The following is a 17,741-nucleotide window of genomic DNA, read 5'->3' as shown; positions in this document are numbered from 1 at the left end:
CAGTTGGATTGTTTGGTTTGTATATTTTTTTAACATCTATGGAGGTCACTGCCATACCAAAAGGCCAGCAAAACAGCTACCAGATTTTACCCATATGTCACTGCTACTTTCATAGCAGCCTTTTCTGCTCTTGTGAGTGTTCCCCCTTCAGAAGATGGTTTAAGTACTCAGGCCAGTGGCACTCAACCTTTTAGCCCAATGGGCCAGATGAGTAGCACAGGGTTGGTCCATGGGTTAAGTTGGATCCCATGTCTTGTCCTGCCCTCGCCTAGCCCCATATGCTGGAATTAGGTCCTGAGACCTGCCCCCACCTGGTCCCATATTCTGGGATCAGGCTCCAGGGCTCTGCATGTCCCTGCCAAGCCTTGCATGGGACCATGGGGCCCTGTGTACCGTCCTGTGTACCCATCTAGCACGCAGAGTTACGGCCTGCAGGGCTGTCACAGATCCACGGGGAACCCTATGGGTTGGATGACATGGTGCCAGGGGCCAGATCCAGCTTACACTATGCACCCCTGGCTTAACTACACACCAGTAGAAATCCCAGGTGTTCTTTTGAGGAGATCTCCTTTTAGCTATCCCCCTGCACTGGGAAGAGGCCTTTTCTTCAGACTACTGTGTATCCAGATTGCAAGCGGGGTTAGCATTGTCTGGTGATGAGATGGAGCCACGAGTCTGGAGGCACGTGTGCTGTTCTCCACCCTGCCACTGACATCTTCGTCCCAGACTAAGGGAAGCAGATTCCACGGCTGCCATGTTCCACATCCATGGCTGTGAATGGTATTCTGGTTGGTTTTGAAAAGGGCGCTGGCTGCAGGATTTCCTCTAGAAGGTCATTCTGTAGCTGGGTCCCCTCTCCCTCTGCACTTCGTGATCTGGCTTTTCCCTGGGGAACGCCGCTGTCCTGGCAGTTCAGGGATGGAGCTGGGCACTGGTGGGTTCATGGCTTTGAAGATGACTTCCGAAGCCCTACCTACATTGACAGGGTGTTCATGGAGAGGCTGAAGCATGGCCTGTCTGTGTTGGTGGCCTCACCCAGGAAGGAGGTTGGGGGGCTGCATTTTGCTTTAAATACAGCAAATTTCGGGAATCAAGTGTCAAGGGAACGTAGACAAGAACAAGGTTTTATGTTTTATCTTTTTATTTTTCATGGCAAGGAGGTTTGTGTTTTGCTCAGTGTCCATCTGGGAATCTTGGTCAGTAGCACTCTTTCCCCTGATTTAGTACTGAAACCCTGTCCCTAGCGTGGCCGTAGAATCCAGGGTACTTTTGGAACAGCTTTCTTTCCTAGGAGATGCAGAATCAAGTATCTTTCCTAGGAGATGCAGAATCAAGTGTCCTGGTCATTATAGATCCCAGCTCAAAGTCCAGCTTAGCTAATTACCTTCGGCTATGTACATTTCCACCCCCAGCACCCCTGCCATTTTATGACATAGATCAGGGCTGTCCAGCTGGCAGCCCACAGGCCACATGCAGCCTGCAAGGAGTTAATGTGTGGCTCCAGGTTCCTACCCAGCCTCTGCCCCCCTATTGCTGGCTGCTGTTGCAGCCAAGGGCTCCAGACTCCCCATCTCATCCTTAGCTTTTGCTTCTTGCTCCAGTCCCAAAGGGTGCAGCCCACAGCTCCAGACGAGCCCACGGTGCAACACAGCAAGGGAGCTAGTGGGAGCCGCCTGCGTGGAGTGCAGCAGTGGCAGGGGAAGGGACATGGACAATATCATTCACTCTCTCTCCAGAATTTTTACTTTTATGCTCTGGAGGCTGTTAAACTACTGAGTTCCCTTCAGTTGTGCCTGCTTTTCAGCAGCTGGGCAGAGTGATCCCCTGGGACGGTTGGAATATATGTTTGCCAAGTGCTTTGTGGTTCTTTGTGCGAAAGATGCGTTATCAGTGTTATTGTTTGGTCAGAAAACATTTTAGTCACGGCCCTCGCTTCCTCTCTGCAGTTCCAGGAAGAGCAGCGGAAGAGAGAGCTAGAGGAACGGCGCAGATTTCCACTGGAGCAGCGCCTGAAAGAGCACATCATCGGTCAAGAGAGTGCCATAGTGACTGTGGGAGCTGGTAAGGTTGCTGGCTCTGTCTTTCTCGTGCCATGCTTCTCTAAAATTGATATGCGAAAGGAAAACCATCATATACCCAAAATGCATGGACCTGGGCTAATTGCAGCCAGGCTGTAGAGATGTGCTGGTCTGCAGAGGTAAGAGGCGATGACATCTCAGTGAGGTCCCATACTCTTTCATGAAAAGGAAGCGCGAATGTTCTTTGAGTGGAAGAGATGGGACGGGGCTATCGATTCATTTGGCCAGTGTGTGAGTGACACTGACTGGCCCCAAAGTGGGGAATCACAGCTAATCTTGCTAGGGCAGTGATTCTCAACCAGGGTGCCTGGAGATCCTTTCAAGAATGTCCTGGGGTCCACGCAGTATTAGCACTGTTAGGTACACAAACATGAGTCACGCGATGCACCCAGAGGTTTTAAATAGAAATCCATGGTATCAAAGCCATTCTAGCCTGTTGCGGTCTTTCTGAGTTCTTTGCAACAGAAGAATTGTGCTACTATTTTTCTGTAGTCAAAAGCTGAGTAAAAACTAAGAGCTGACTTTTTCCGAAGGATGCCGTGAGTCTTAGCAAGGTTCAGAACCACTGTGCTAGGAGTTCATAAATATGAATTAATTTAAAAGGAGAATCATCAGTAGTCTGTTGAATAGAAGATCATCTCACTGCTTCCCAGAAAAATGCAAAGCAAGGTGTCAGCTGCAGTGTTGCTGGCTTGTGCATGCAGTCGTGGCTTTCTGTTTCACTTTTGTGCCGCTTGTCTTCTCTGCTTGCATCTGTTCTTCTCTATTGTGGTGGCATTCATTTGACACCTATCATAAACACGGAAATGTCACAAGTTGTTTTCCTATGGGGACCTAAGGTGATGAGCAAGAAGGTAGCTAGGGTGCTTTCTCAGGACAACTGCTGGAAGAGATGCCTTTTTCTCAAGCAGAGAAGATCCTATCCAAGATCATTTCACCATCATCAGCAAGGAGAGTTTAGAGGCTGAAGAAATTTGTGAAGAATGGTGCCAAGTACGCTCATTTAAGAGTTGCCATTAAGAGTACTCCCTGGGATGAAATGTGCAGGATAAATATGGTGACACTGGATCATACAATAACTAATCATTTGCATGTGAGGCTTTGCATAATAATAGTAATTAGGATGTTCATTCACTATTGGCTTTCTAGCATCTTGGGTGGCTGCACATACATAAAACTCCTACCTGCTTGTCACCATAAGACTTAACCTGAGAACATTTCTGCTGGTTTGGGGCTCCATTCTAATCTGAAACGCACACACAGGTGTCCTTTGTATATCATGAATTGTGATATTTGCCAGCTTCTTGGACTCATTTGTAAGATAAATCTATATTAAGCTGCATGACCTAAAACATCCTTGGAGTCTTGCTTTTCTGAAGACTACAGATAAACATTTCAAAAGCACTTAAAGTGGCTTTCAGGTCCTCCAGCCCATTGAATTATCATGCACCTAAGTATTGAAGGGCCACAGTTAGGTGCCTAAATGCCTTTAAAAATCTGGTCCTAAATTTATGTTAGAAATTTAGGATCCTAAGTGCCTAGGGAAATTTTACCCTTAAAGCTACGTCTTTGTGTTCTTGAGAAATTCAGCCTCTCAGTAGGAAAAAAGAGGGGGGAAAAAGAAAGAAAAACTACTAACTGAAAGATATTGTAATCCTTTCAGAGCTTTTTCACCTCAGTCATTCTCAGAGGGCGTTTTGTAGCAAGTACTGGAAATATTACATTTTCATCGGCAGCCTGTTACTGCAAGATCTCCCCCTGCTACATCCACTGGCCTTTTATAGATATACAGGAGGGACCCACAATTTTCGCTGTGGACATACCAAGGGAGAAGGGAACAAAAACTGAAAAAGCCGGGGAAGTAAAATAGCATAACTAATTTTGGCTTGTCTGGTTTTCTTATTTGTTTGCTAGGAAGCAGAGCTATATGCTGGTGTAACCCATGCATTTAGTAGAGCAGTTAGGGCATTTGTCAGGAAATAGTTTAGCCTGAGTACATGGTTGGCTATGCAGTGTTTCCCTCTTAGATCCAGTCCTTCAGCTAGCAGTCTAGTCCCCTACCACCTCACCCTCCTTTAGCAATTGAGCAGCAAAGTGCTGAATGGGTCTCTTCTGGCCAAAGGTTTCCTTGTTCTTCTTGAATCTTTGGACACCTTTTTAGGAGGCAGCACTATCTAGTAGAGGAGTAGGTGGCTGGAAGGTGAGACAAGGGGGTTTGCATGGGACTGGTAGTTTGCTGGGAGTCCGCGTATCTGTGTGTCCGTGTCTGCGTGTGTGTTTTGTCTCATAGTTGGTTGGTGTGGAGTTTGCAGGGTGTGCATCCAGAGTACTCTAGAGACTGAGACCCATTCCTGCCTGATCACAGCTGAGCCCGAATGAACGGGTAAGGCTCATTAGACAAAAGAAGCTGAAAAGCCAAGCAGCCCCAGCCAGCAGGAGCTTGGCGACGAGAGGACTGGAAACAGGGTTTGTTGTCTTTGTGTGGGAGTGTGTAGGATGGTGATCAAGGCTTCAGCAGAGAGACCCGAAGAATGGCAGATAACAAACAGGGCTGGAGACAGAAGTGGCAGGATGTATGTTATCCTTGGATTGGTGCCTAAAGACTGTTGCACCTGCATGAAGCTCACCTGACCTCCCCTGGAGGTTTTCAACGCAGTCAACTTGCTGGGGTCACTTAGAATCACAGAAGTCGGGTCGGAGGGACCTTGTAGACCTTCAAGTCCAACCCCCCAACCTGGGCAGGAGAAAACTGGGCTCAAATGACTCTAGCCAGGTAGGCATCCAGCCTCTTCTTAAAGACCCCCAAGTTGGAGCCAGCACCACTTCCCTTGGAAGTTGGCTCCAGATCCCGCCGCCCTGACCGGGAAGTAGTTCTTACGGATGTCTAATCTAAACCTCCTCTCCAACAACTTGTGGCCGTTATTCCTTGTTATGCCAGGGGGGCGCTCAGGGAAACAAGGTCTCTCCCAAAGCCTGCTGGTCCCCCCCCAGTGAGTTTATAGGCAGTCACCAGGTCCCCCCTCAGCATTTGCTTGTGAAGGCGGAACAGGTTCAGGTCCCGCAGTCTCTCATTGTAGGGCCTGCCCTGTTGTCCCCGGATCATGCAGGTGGCCTCCTCTGGACCCTCTCCATGCTGTCCACATCCCCCCTGAAGTGCGGCGCCCAGAACTGGATGCAGTACTCCAGCTGCGGCCTGACCAGTGCCGCATAGAGGGGGAGGATCACCTCCCTGGCCCTGCTCGAGATGCAGCTGTGGACGCATGACAAGGTCTGGTTAGCCCTGCCAACCATGGCCTCGCATTGTCGGCCCATGTTCATCTTGGAGTCAATAATGACTCCAAAATCCCTTTCTGCCTCCATGCTCTCAAGAAGAGAGTTTCCCATCTTATAAGTGTGCTGCTGGTTACTACTCCCCATGTGCAGCACCCTGCACTTGTCAGTATTGAAGCACATCCTGTTTTTGCTAGCCCACCCCTGTAACCTATCCATGTCTTGCTGCAGTCTTTCCCTCCCTACTAGCACGTTCCCCTCACCCCAAATTTTGGTATCATCAGCGAATTTAAACAGGGTGCTTTTCACTGCGTCATCCAAATTAACCCCAGTTGTCTTACTGCCTAGAGCCAGGGGGCTGGACCCGCTGATCTGCGAGTCCCTTCCAGCCCCTAACAACCTATGAATCTATTGCAGAGCTCACGGCAAAGAAAATGCAAGGGCTTGAGATGCAGGTGGAAAGAGTGCTGGAGTGCAGACGTAGTGCTGAGGCCCTGAAGGAGAAGAGAGAAGAGGGTGCACCTATAGTTCAACCAACGTAGACACCTGCTGAACAAGATGACCTGGCTGGCGGACCCCTTGAGAAGGAGGGTGAACCAGGGACATACGCAGCTGGGAGAACAAGGCAAAAGAAGAGACCAGCAAATGGAGGAGAAATACAAGGAACAAGTTTGATGAACTGAAGAGCAGGGAGCAGAATGAGGTAGAAACAGAAGATGGGCCAGCAAGGAAGAAGAGAAGAGCTGTTGACTTCAGAAGAAGAAAAAAAGAGACAATAAAGAAAGCAAGGACTGGAGGCTGCGGAAGAATGAGGACAGTATAGATAGACGGTGACTGAAAGGCAGGGCACTGCTGGCCGAAGGCAGAGGGGATAGGGGATTTGAGCCAACTTGCAGAAGAGACAGGTGTATTGGGTTGGGTATTAAGAGAACTTGGCAGATTATGAAGACAGTTGAGCATTGGAACAAGCTGCCTAGAGAAGTTGTGGACTCTCCATCCTTGGGGATTTTCAAGTGCAGGTTGGACAGATATTAGCCGGGATGGTTTAGTCAGGGAACAGAGGGCTGGAGTAGATGACCTCTCTTCCAGCCCTACTTTCCTCTCATCCTGTGATCCATCAGCAGACCACATGCAGGAAATAAGGTGGTGTGCTGTCCTCCAGGAGCACAGATGCAAGACATGGATCTGAGATTTAAAAAGGTCCTAAAGGGATTGGAGCATGCTTAAAGTCTGCTGATCCTCCTTCTCCTTGGGACAATGACAGTGACAGATTCCAGCTGGAACTTGGTCAAGGATGACAAAAACCAGGCTGGGGATGATGCCCGGAGGAGTTGGGGCTCAGATGTGACCAGCAGTGCCTAGAGTGGGGGGGGGAGGGGCAAAGGCCAGACACAACCGCAAAGGATCAGCAGAAAGTGCAAGGACTGGTGCCATAAGGGAAGGATTTGGGGTATCCAGCCATTGGGTTGCATTCACTAAAAAAGGATCCTTCTCAAAGGAATGATCCTTAGGAAATAGCCCTCTGGGCTGAAGAGAGCTTTGAACCTAGAAATGAGGTGGGGAGAGGGTCAAAGCAACTCGTATAATCCCCATGGCTGGTTTAAGTACACGTGGTCCTCTTCCTTGGATCCCTTGAGCAATTTTAACCCACTCCTTCCTGTCCTTGCAGTGGCAGGACATTGCCAGCTCTCATCTCCCTTCTTTACCTGCAGCAGGTTCAGGTGCTTGGTCCTTGAGCTGCGTGCCTTGTAGGTGAGTGACAGGGTTGTTTCCGCAGTTTGAGGAACAGGCTAGACAAGCACTTGTATGAGATGGTTTACAGAGGGATGTACATGCCTTGAGCAAGGGGTTGGACTAGATGTGACCTCCTCAGGGCCCAGCCAGTCTGGCTTTTCTCTGATTCTAAGATGGCAATCAGGTAAAGAAGCATGCAGCAGAGTATAAATGAATATCAAAGGATGATGGGTGGACAGCAAGGAGGAAAAAAGTACTAAGATGGCTGAAAACAGTACTCAGGTGGGCAGTACAATGAGCAATAGGACCATATCTAATCCATCTTGAGAACTAGGTGTGATCAGTGTAAGACAGCTGAAATGCTTGTATGCAAATGCCAGGACTGCAGCATGGAGGAACTTGAACGACTGGCGTAGCACGTGGTCTCAAGTTGCAGTAAGGGAGGTCTAGGTTAGATATTAAGAAACATTTTCTCACTAGGAGGGTGATGAAGCACTGGAACAGATTACCTAGAGCAGTGGTGGACTTTTCATCCTGGGAGGACTTGAAGACCCAGGTAGACAAAACCTTGGCTGGGATGATGTACTTGGGGCTGGTCATGCTTTGAGCAGGAGTTGGACTAGATGCGACCTCTTGAGGTCCCTTCCAGCCCTCATTTCTATGATTATTTGTGGGACCAAATATAGGGATATAGGCTGGAACATTCATGTTAAAGGATACGTATATTTATTGTGAAAAATAGAAATAAAAGTAAAGGTGGGGTAGCATTATATGTCAGGGATGTGATGGGCTGCAAATAAATAAGAAGAGATCACACAGATATAACAGAATCTATTTGAGTCCAAATGATTTTCAGAAGAGATGGCCAAAGAGGCTTTGCTGTCGTTTTGCTGAGACCTGTTCTAGACCCCTTCCCTGAGTCAGATTTGGACTTGGATCATCTCCGTAAATGTTGCTGGAGACATAAATACTACAAGAAATATTAGCATTCTAGGCCATTTTAACTTTCCTGTAGGAAACTTTAACTCCACAGACTGGAGAACAAATGTTACTAATAAAGTTAGGGCCCAAATACTCCTGAACACAGCACAAATGTGTCTTTACCCCATAGCCACTGAACCAACCAGAAGTGCTGCTATTTTAGTCTTAGTTTTGGTAAGTGTTAGACACTTTACAGATGAGCTGTAATTTTGTGTGTGCAATTGTGGGTTTTGGACCTTTTCATTTGTCACACCAAGAACAGGACTGATATTAGAAATACTCTGTGTCAAATTAGGCCGGCACCTGCATTGCCTGAGGTAGTTTGGGATTAAATTCAGTGAGGCAGGACATTTCCGGTGCTGCATTCCCAAGTCAGGTCTTTTGTCCTTGTGGCCGCATCTTGTGCTTCAGACCGTGATACTTCATAGTGTGAATGAAAGAAACAGTTAAAATACCAAAATACAAAGTCTTTTACCCTTTATGATAGTAAAGGAAACCTTAGGAATGTGAACCAGTGGTACCTGCCTGAGTCTGCCGGCAGCCTGACACAATAGCATGGAGAGACACGGGCTGCCCGTGCTCACTTTAAAGAAAGATCATTGAAACGTGGATGGTCTTCATCATTTCCCCGCTGATCAGAAGGTGTCAGGAAGACCAGCAAGGGGCCTCCCCTGCCACGTTGCAAATGGGGGAAGTTTGGGATGGTCCCACCAGATCTATTTTAAGAGTTTGACCCAGGAGCAATTCATTTCACATTGGCCCCTGAAAAATCGAGAGGAAATAATGACTTTCCGTTAGTAGCAACCTGGGCTGGATTTGCTCTATTGACCCAGACCCGAAAGTCTCCATATTCTGTTAATAATTCCCTGAACCGCCCTGTCATCCCTGTTCAGTGCCTGAAAATAGAACAATAAGGTAAGATGGAGCTAAGGTCAGGACAGAGGCACGTGCAGCCTATGGTCATAAATACAGACCCATACCAATAGTGTTAACAAAGACAAGGCCTACGCAGTCTCACAGCGCCAGGAAGGGTAGGCTCCCCCACCGCAAATCCAACAGACACCCCCTCTGTTTGGAGAGCGGCTGTGCCTGGAGGCAGCAGCACGGCCTAATTGGGAAGCTTTGATTAATGGGCGATGCCTGTTTCTGACACAGGTGGTGTTTGTGCACATTAAAGCTGCTGCCTTTATGGAGGCTTCTCTTATTGAATTATAGGGAATGTGCTTGATACCCCAGCAGCCTCGGGATATCAGGCAGAGGTGGAGAGAATCTCTGTCCCCCCTCCCTTTCTGCCCCCATTTCTGTTGTTTTGCTGCAGTGAGGTTGGATGCAAGGAGAGGTTTTCCTTCTCGGCGCTCGCTGCCCAATTCTTTCCGCAGCCACTCCGTGGAACCAGCACGCCCTCCTGCTTCCCTCGGCTGGGCATGGTAGTGGGTGTGCGACGTGCTCAAATTTGCCAAGCCGAGCTGCTATGTTTAATTTATAACCACCGCCTTAATTTAATAATCTTGCATGATCCAGTGCCCCTTCTATTATCCAAACAGTCTCCAGGGAGGTCTAGCCTAGAGTAGGAAAAGAAAAAAAGGGACATACATATGGGGGTGATGAGAACAGTCTGAAAATGCTGGCGTGGGGGTTACAGCTGAAACAACGAAGCGGAGCCTTCTGTTCATTTTAGGGCTGATCTACGCGGAAGTTTCTGGCTAAAGACCCCAGCTGGGTTTAATTTGCACCACTTGTGGCCATGCCAGCCCGCAAGTGGAAACGCCAACTGTGGGGTAAAAGGCTTCTCTGGATCCTGGTGGATTCTCTTAGATTTACACATGGGTGCGGCTGTGGAATTGGCGTCCTCTGACTCCTCACCTCTGAAAGGGAGGCTTGTTGGACCCAACAGAGCTTGTGTTGGGGCATCTTGCAGGGTCAGAGTAGCTTGAGGTAGCTTGCACGGTGACAAGCTTGCATAGAGAGGAGAGCAACAGGAAAGGGAATGACCACAGGCATGAAGGAGATGCCTGGTAAAGTAGGTTTGGGTCTGCTTTTCCAGTAAATGTTTATCACTGGGCAGTGTCTAGACGTGCATTTACATCAGCTTAAATTTACTGCGCTGTAAATTACTGCGCAGTAAGCGGGTTTAGGCCAGCATCTGCACATGCAGGCATTAAAGCGCACTAAAGCTGTGTGTGGACCGACTTTAGTCCCAAGTCAATCCATGCTGACAGTTTTACTGCTTAGTAAGGCATCTACACGTGCATTACTGCACAATAACTAATTGGACATATGTTTGATCCCTGCATGACGCAGTGATCAAATTTACAATCAAGTCGGTGTGAGTCACCATATTTACTGTGCAGTGTGGGCGTGCACGTGCAGACGCATGCCCGTGCTGCACAGTAATTTTCAGTTACTACACAATAATTTTCAGTTCCTGTGCAGTAATTTCAGTTATTGCGCAGTAAATATGCGTGTAGACTTGTCCACTCACTGCAGTCATTTCTAACGTTAAACCAGGCTCACAGCAGCCCAGGAGCTGTCAGGACTCTGTCAGGAAGGGGAAAGGATCCTCTCCTGTGATCTTTCCTGGAATCGTGTCTGAGCCTGCACCTCCACACAATTTTTTTCTGTTCTACAAGGATGAAAGAAAGGATGAGAGTGGGTCTGCAGTCCTGTGGGATTTCCTCCCCCTGATTGCAATCAGTAGAGTCATTGCTCTTGGAGAAGGTGAAAAACCTAAAAGCCTAGCATGGGGGCCTTCCTTGGTGGTCACATCATTATAACTGGATGGAAGGAAGCATCAGGGTGAGCTGGATGATGCTCCATGATGCAGAGCTGCAAGGAGTTGCTTCTTTCAGTGGTGGATTTTAGTGCCGAGTGGGGAGTTTGTGCTGTGACATCCAACAAGAAACGGAGCAGGTCACCCATGAAGAACTAACAAGGCCCAGATGCTAGAGCCAGCTCATGCAAATGAACAGCTAAGTGGCTTATGAGCATGTTTTCAGGACACTTTAATAAATCACTGCACTCAGGCTGGCTCCGCTTAACTCTTGCCTGTTGTTTCACATGAACACACAGGATCTCCAGAATAAATACATCGAATGCTCTTGGGTTTCTGCTCGGAGTACATAACAAAGGAAGCGAGCTCTTTCAAAATGCACCTCGTCTGATTAATATCCTCGGATGCAAAACATCCTCCTTGCAAATGTGGCATAAAACCTTATGGCCATATGTAATATTACTACAGATCGGGACTGGTAACGCTTGTTTACGATTACAGTTGCAAACCTCCTTGGTTTCGCTTCTTCTACCTGAGCTTTGGCCGTCATGAGGCTTTGCTCAAAGGTGAATTGCTGGGAAGAGGAGGCAGCGGCAGAGCATTATTTCTAAGGTTGAGCAACTACTGCAGAGATGACACAGACTAGCCATCTAGTGCCCCGTGCTTTCCTTGACATCCCAAAAGATCCAGTATTAAGGCACTAGGCTGAAAAATCAGGGGCAGAATGAAGGCTGTGGATCATCTGTGTTAGTAGACCTGAAATCTTGCAAGATGGAGGGGAAGGGGAGCAAATCTGGTAGTTGGTCCATGCCTGGAGAGAGTTTCCCCCCCTCCATGGCACCCTAGCCTGGGCAGTCATCGAAGAAGCACCACTTGAATGAATTGATTTGATAAATGGACATTTATTACACTCACAAATTGGCTGAAACCAATTTTGGTCACATCAGCCCCTGATAACTGCTGGGGTATTGATTTGTGTAAAGTAATACAGTGAATTTATCAGTTCAATAGCGAGCTGAAGGGCCTCCTGGAGACGCAGCGGTATGGTTACAGATGTACAAAATAAAGCGAGCGCTCTGCGATGACACTGGACGCAGCTCCAAAAAGAGGGCCCAGGCATCCTCGTTCTCCTTCTCTCCTGCTGGAAATAGGCTGGAATTTCTGAACGCGAAAAGCCGAAGCACCTGGATTTTTTTACGTCATGTGCTCCCTTGGCATAGCAGAAGAGAGAATGCTGCAGACCAAGAGGCCGCATTACCCAAAATATGGATCTCCTGCACACACATCAATGAAAAATGAATAACATGGCAAGCAAATGCATCTCGCAGCACAGACACCTCCAGTGCTGTCAGACAGCCTTCCGCTTTCAGCGGGCAGCTGAAGTCTTCATTTATCAAGCGCTCGTGTCGATGTGCTGCACAGGGATCCCCGGCCCCAAGGTGGCTCAGTTCTGGCTGGCTTGAATTGTTGGGACTGGAGTTGCACAGCTAGGTCGCCTACTGAGTGTCCACCATGTAAAGGCTCTGACACCAGGTCGCTCCTTGCTGAGCTATATAACCTATAACGGGGGTTGGCAGTGTTTTACTGCCTGTGGGCCAGCTTCCCTTAACCATCCTCTGCCATCGCATGCCACCAATTTCCCCCTACATGCTGCTGATCCCCCCACCCTTCCCATCCCTGGTCTCTGCCATGTGCTTCTAATCATTGCCTCTCTTCCCAGGTCTGGTCCGGCCCGCGGACCACAGATTGCTATCCCCGATCTAGAGTTCTCTGCAGCAGAGGCGAAGAGCTCTTTTCATTTCCTAACAAGAATTTCAATCCCAAATCATAAACCCTGAGTTTATTGTTTGCAATCCCTCTTCCTCAAACAGCACAGCTAAGCCAGTTCCATAGGATTTGACACGTGGGAGCCAACACTTGGCTGTAAAGTCTGGTATCCTGCTCCAAAGGAAAGAGGAAACAAGCCTGCAATGAACCTACCAGCTGATACAGCAGGGTGGCACACACTGATCCCTGCAGGTGATCACTTCATGCCCTGAAGCAAGAGTTTATTACTCTTATTATCTCGACCAAAGTAGCCACAAATGCTGTCAGTGATCATGATCCTCTCCATTGATTTTTTTTTTTTTTTTTTAAATCCACCCACAATATTTGACCTTTTGTTTGCTGTGATAAAAGCCAAAAAAAAAAGACCTCATGCATTGAGCCCTCTGGGAAATTTGGGTGTTTCAGCACAGTCTCAGAGGAACCTGTGGTTTATGGAGTGTGTAGTTGCAATTAGGCAGACAAGGTTCTTTGGGTAAATGTGATATCTTTTATTACGCTAAATAAGCAGTTGGAAAAAATTGTTCTTTACAAGCTTTCAGGCACAAACACCTGTAGTTGCAGTTACAAATGCATATTCTGCATCAACAGATCTTTCTCACCTTGCAGAGCCCCTCAACTCTAATGTGGCTTTTGCCGGACGCTGGTGCCAGCACAGCTAGAACAAGCCCATTGCCATCCTGTTCCTCCTCCTGTGACGGTTATTTGGCTGAGATGTTCTGGGCTGTGAGGAGCTGGGGAGCAGTAGTGTGTATCCACTGAGATCTGCTGTAGATAATCCCATGATCTTGAACTCCGTGTCTCCAGACTTCTTCTCCGTGATGTTACAGGACTTGATATCAACAGGCCAACTCCCAGATGCTCATCACAGGCCAAATTCTGCCCTCTTCCATATGCCTGTGATTCCTGTCCGTACCCAGTACCACTCTCCCTTGCTCCCCTATACAGAGTCCAGATGTCGGTAGGGTTACGATCATCTAGTCTGACCTCCTGCACAGCAGAGGCCAAAATGTTTCCTGTGCCAAGGCCATCAAGTTTGACTTAGAGACTCCACAAGTGATTGCCGAACCAGTTACATGCTTACCTGTAATTTGTTCCAGTGGCTGGTTATCCTCACTGCGTGCCTTATTTCCGGCGTGAATTAGTCCAGTATCAGCCCTTGTTACACTTACCCCTTTGCCTGCCTTCATCCATCTTTTCTCACAGGCCCTTCCACACTGATCCAGTCACCTCTTCTTAACCTCCTTTTTTTTTTTTTTAACCTAAATACACAGAGTTTCTTGAGCCTCACCCTGCCCAGCAGTTTTTCCCACCTTGAGTCCTTCTTGCAGCTCTTTTAATGATCCAAACATCCTTCTTAAAAGAAGGACACAAGAACTGTGCTTTCACTAGCACCACATGCAGAAACCATCCCTCCTCTTCACTTCTCCTTCATAGTTGCCTGCTCTTGTAGCCAAGGATGGTAGTTGTTCTTAGCCACTACGTCCTGCTGTGAGCTCACGTCCAGGTGGTTATCCACTGTGCCCTCCCATCTCTTTTTCAAGTCATTGATTTCCAAAATATACTCCCACATCCTACAGTCCAACCTCCATTCTTGGTCCTCAGCCATACGACCTTGTATTAAAGCACACGTTGTTCAAGTTAGCCCAGAACAAATCTGTCTGTACCGCGCCACCAGTGTTCGTGTCCTCTGCAAACTTTGCTGAGAATTTTTTTTTGTCTTCTTCCAGGTCATTGATAAAGACATTGAATACCCCGGTGCCAGGACAGATCCATCGCTTCACTCTTTTCTCCCAGCATTTCAATGATGATTTCCCCCTTTACAGTAACTTGTTGACAACCATCCCTTATGTGGATTTTAATCCTTTCAATACGTGCTGAATTAATATTGTATAGTTATTTGAATTGCTCCCAGATAATCCAGGTTTTAGGCTTACTTTGTCACATGCTTTGCAGTGTTGGAGTCCAAAGGTTTTCATGACCACTGTAAGTTGTGAGTAAGTCATCCCTCTTCTTTCCAAACGCAGAACAGACATATTTATTGAACAACTTTGCTGTCCCTCTATCAGCTTTGTCAGCTTTTATCATCCCTATACCAACCCCTTCTTACTGGTAGTGATGTCACAGGGTCTTTTGTTCCTGCCATGGTTTAAATTTTTGTTTTTATTCTTTGCCCCACAAGTCAGAAATTATTCATTGATAGATTTAGCATCCCCATTTACCAATTGCCTGTATTTTGGAACCGTCCGTGTATGGTAACTATGGTGATTTTTTTGGTTTTTGTTTTTAACTCTTTGGAGAATAAACGTGTTGTAATAAGTTACACTGGAAGGTAAAAAAGCTGCAAAAGGAGTATGTAGAGAGCTGAATTTGCGGTGACACGTGCTGTTGAGAGCGTCAGGAGACGCTTGAGTGTGTTTTATACGGAAATTGTAGCGAGACAGGGAGCACAATGTCTCACTTTGACAGTAACTTCCAGAGGAAAACTTCACTCAAAAAGCATTGGAGAGCTCCAGATCTCTTGGTCCTTGTCTTTCATCTTTACCTCTGTTATCTTGGAAGCGTCTAGGTTATCATTCCTGAGAGCCTGGCATTTTGCCCATTCAGTGCCATACTTCAATCAAACACAATGTGCCGCATCTTCAGTTTCATTGACCTCTGGCAGCTGCCAAGCACAGATCTGCATAGCATTTTAAAAAGCACCCTTACAGGTAAACTATTAGGAGCACCGGCATATCATTTACGACGCAATACAGTTTACCAGTGCGTGGCTTCCTGCTTACAAAACACTGTGCAGCACAGGCCAATCAGCGTGCTGAGAATAACTCTTTTTAAGAGCCGTAGTAGAGGAGGCCGGATTTAAATAATGCAGATAAATCAGGAGAACCTCAGTAAACTGAGACACAGTTCTGCCTTTTTTCTGTCTGAAGCGTGAAAGCCTGAAAATTCAGTATCCCTTTGGTACCGTCTTTCTTTAAACTATGAATATGAGAACACACTGAACTGATACATTTGCTCTTCACTGCGGGGTTTTTGCTCCAGACATATTTTTCCCAATAACACCATGCAACTACATGCAGAATCATGGCTGAAATCTCCGGTCCCCCTGCCTGCAGTGCTCCGGCTCGCTCTCAAGGACCGGGCCTGTTAGGAGACGTCATCTGTCGGATGTACCTCTACGTGAGACGGTCCTTATCTTTTCTTCCTCTGAGCACTCTGTGGAGCTCAATAAGCATTGAAACTCCTCGCCTTCAGCTTCCAGAGGTGAAGTGAGGCTAGAACTTGACGGCAGCCAGCTTCTAGTTAAGAGAAGCTCCCTAACTAAACTAGAGCGGTGAGATGTATTTAGGCTTCCTTGTTGGTTAGATACCCCAAGGAAATGTAGCCAGGGTCTGTCCCATGCCTTGACATGGGAGCCAGGGATGGGTTTTTGATTCAGTGCAACATCTGTTTAGTTTTGACAGAGAATCTGAAATTTGGAGGGCGCAAAGCTGCAGCAGATGAGAGCCTACGAAAGGGCTGCGGGACCCCCACCTTGCCCCGTCCCCTTCTGAATTGAGGCAGCTCTCTGACCACAGAACAACTTTCTCGGGACGGTCCAGCATCCTAGCTAGTCGAATATGTCTACCACCGGTATTTTGTCAGTGAAGTCTGGACATTAGCTTCTGACCCGTCCCCTCCTTTGGGGTGATGTGTTCTATTTAATATCCTTCATCCGTCACACAGCCAGTCACTGTCCATCTGTTGTTGATATCGCTGATTCATTTTCCATTCCCACTGTTTTTAAACAAGACTCACATTCGTTCAAGGCTACCATGACCTTGAATTCAAACCTCCTCCTTTCCATTTGCATAAGACAGCAAAGCGACAAACTTCTCCAAACCAGCCTTTTACAGAAAGGTTGCGCTGACGAGCTGGGAAGCCTAACGCACCTCTTGAATCCTCTCCCTGCAGCCCTTTCTCGTTCATTCAGTGTGCACCCTCCTTTCTGTTTCCCTGGCAACATTGAGTGCACATCCTGGAAAACTTTATCCGAAATCTGCTCTGGGCAGCTTTCCAAATCCATGCTAACTTGATTAGGTGTCTCTGGGGGCCTTGCCAGCTAATCAAATTAGGTAGCACTAATGGTAGTGAGGACTTTGAGTGGGCAGAGAGCAGTAAAACATAGTGTATACTTAGTGATAATTATACTTGCTTTTGTGTCTTTGATTTATATGCCTCTTTTTTTTTCTTCCCTTTCCCCCCTTTTGTTTTCACTGTATTTAAACGCAGCTATTCGGAGAAAAGAAAATGGCTGGTACGACGAAGAGCACCCCCTGGTTTTCCTTTTCTTGGGATCATCGGGAATAGGTAACAGTCGGATTGTCATTCGTTATGGGTGCGGGTCTGAGGCGCGGGCATTGGATACGCACATACGGGTCCATAGTACGTGTGTAGGAGGTTGAGGTGGTGGGCCCCAGGTTTCCCCTCTTTTTGAGGACCTGTACGCCCCTACACCTAGCCCTGCTTTCAGAGAGGTCAAAGTCCGTCATGAAAATTTCCATTGATCCATTTGGGTGTCAAAGGGGCCTCCAGTTGGTCACTGCCTGTGTCCTGCTGCATTTTAGACTAGTTTCAAGCTTACCTTCAGCACATGGAGCCAGACCCTCACCTGGGCCGACTGATGTGACTCTGGTTTATAACTGACGAAAATCTGCCCTTCATGGACTCCACTTGAATAAGAAACAAGGCTGTTTTAAGAACTTTAAAAAGAAAAAATACCAAAATAACATGGGCGTGCACAGTAATGTACTAACTTAAGGGATACTTAGATTGTCAACTCCCTGGGGCAAGGACCTCGCTCGTCTACAGGCACGAACATTTCTCCCAAATGCTTCCACAAAAACGTAGCACAGTTTATGAAAACAATAAAGTGATTCCTACTCTGCTGAGACAAAAAGGCTACAGCAACCAAAATGCGGCATTTGGGAAAGGCGAGTGCTTTGCCTCTCCTGCATTCACTTGCTTGGCTGGAAGATGCTGTTTTTGTAAGGCAGTGAGCTCAAGCAACAATTATTGTCCATACAGAGTCTTGCCTCGGAGCC

At 47.4% G+C, this 17,741-nt stretch overlaps 1 protein-coding gene across 2 annotated transcripts in view; it reads left to right on the top strand.

Annotated features, from left to right (window-relative positions):
• The window catches only part of CLPB (ClpB family mitochondrial disaggregase), a 105,714-nt gene that overhangs the window by 66,277 nt on the left and 21,696 nt on the right, over nucleotides 1–17,741 (top strand). For both annotated transcript variants that reach the window (XM_090030874.1, XM_090030873.1), the window contains exons 7-8: nucleotides 1,947–2,061; nucleotides 16,930–17,007. In XM_090030874.1, coding sequence (XP_089887000.1) covers nucleotides 1,947–2,061; nucleotides 16,930–17,007 — 193 coding nt within the window. The remainder of the gene's footprint in view (nucleotides 1–1,946; nucleotides 2,062–16,929; nucleotides 17,008–17,741) is intronic.

Source organism: Crocodylus siamensis, chromosome 1, assembly GCF_052110815.1.
Source record: "Crocodylus siamensis isolate JL-2025a chromosome 1, ASM5211081v1, whole genome shotgun sequence".
In the NCBI taxonomy this organism is placed as follows: Eukaryota; Metazoa; Chordata; order Crocodylia; family Crocodylidae; genus Crocodylus; species Crocodylus siamensis.
The sequence above is the reverse complement of the archived record's forward strand: the minus strand, read 5'-3'. Positions and strand labels throughout refer to the sequence as shown.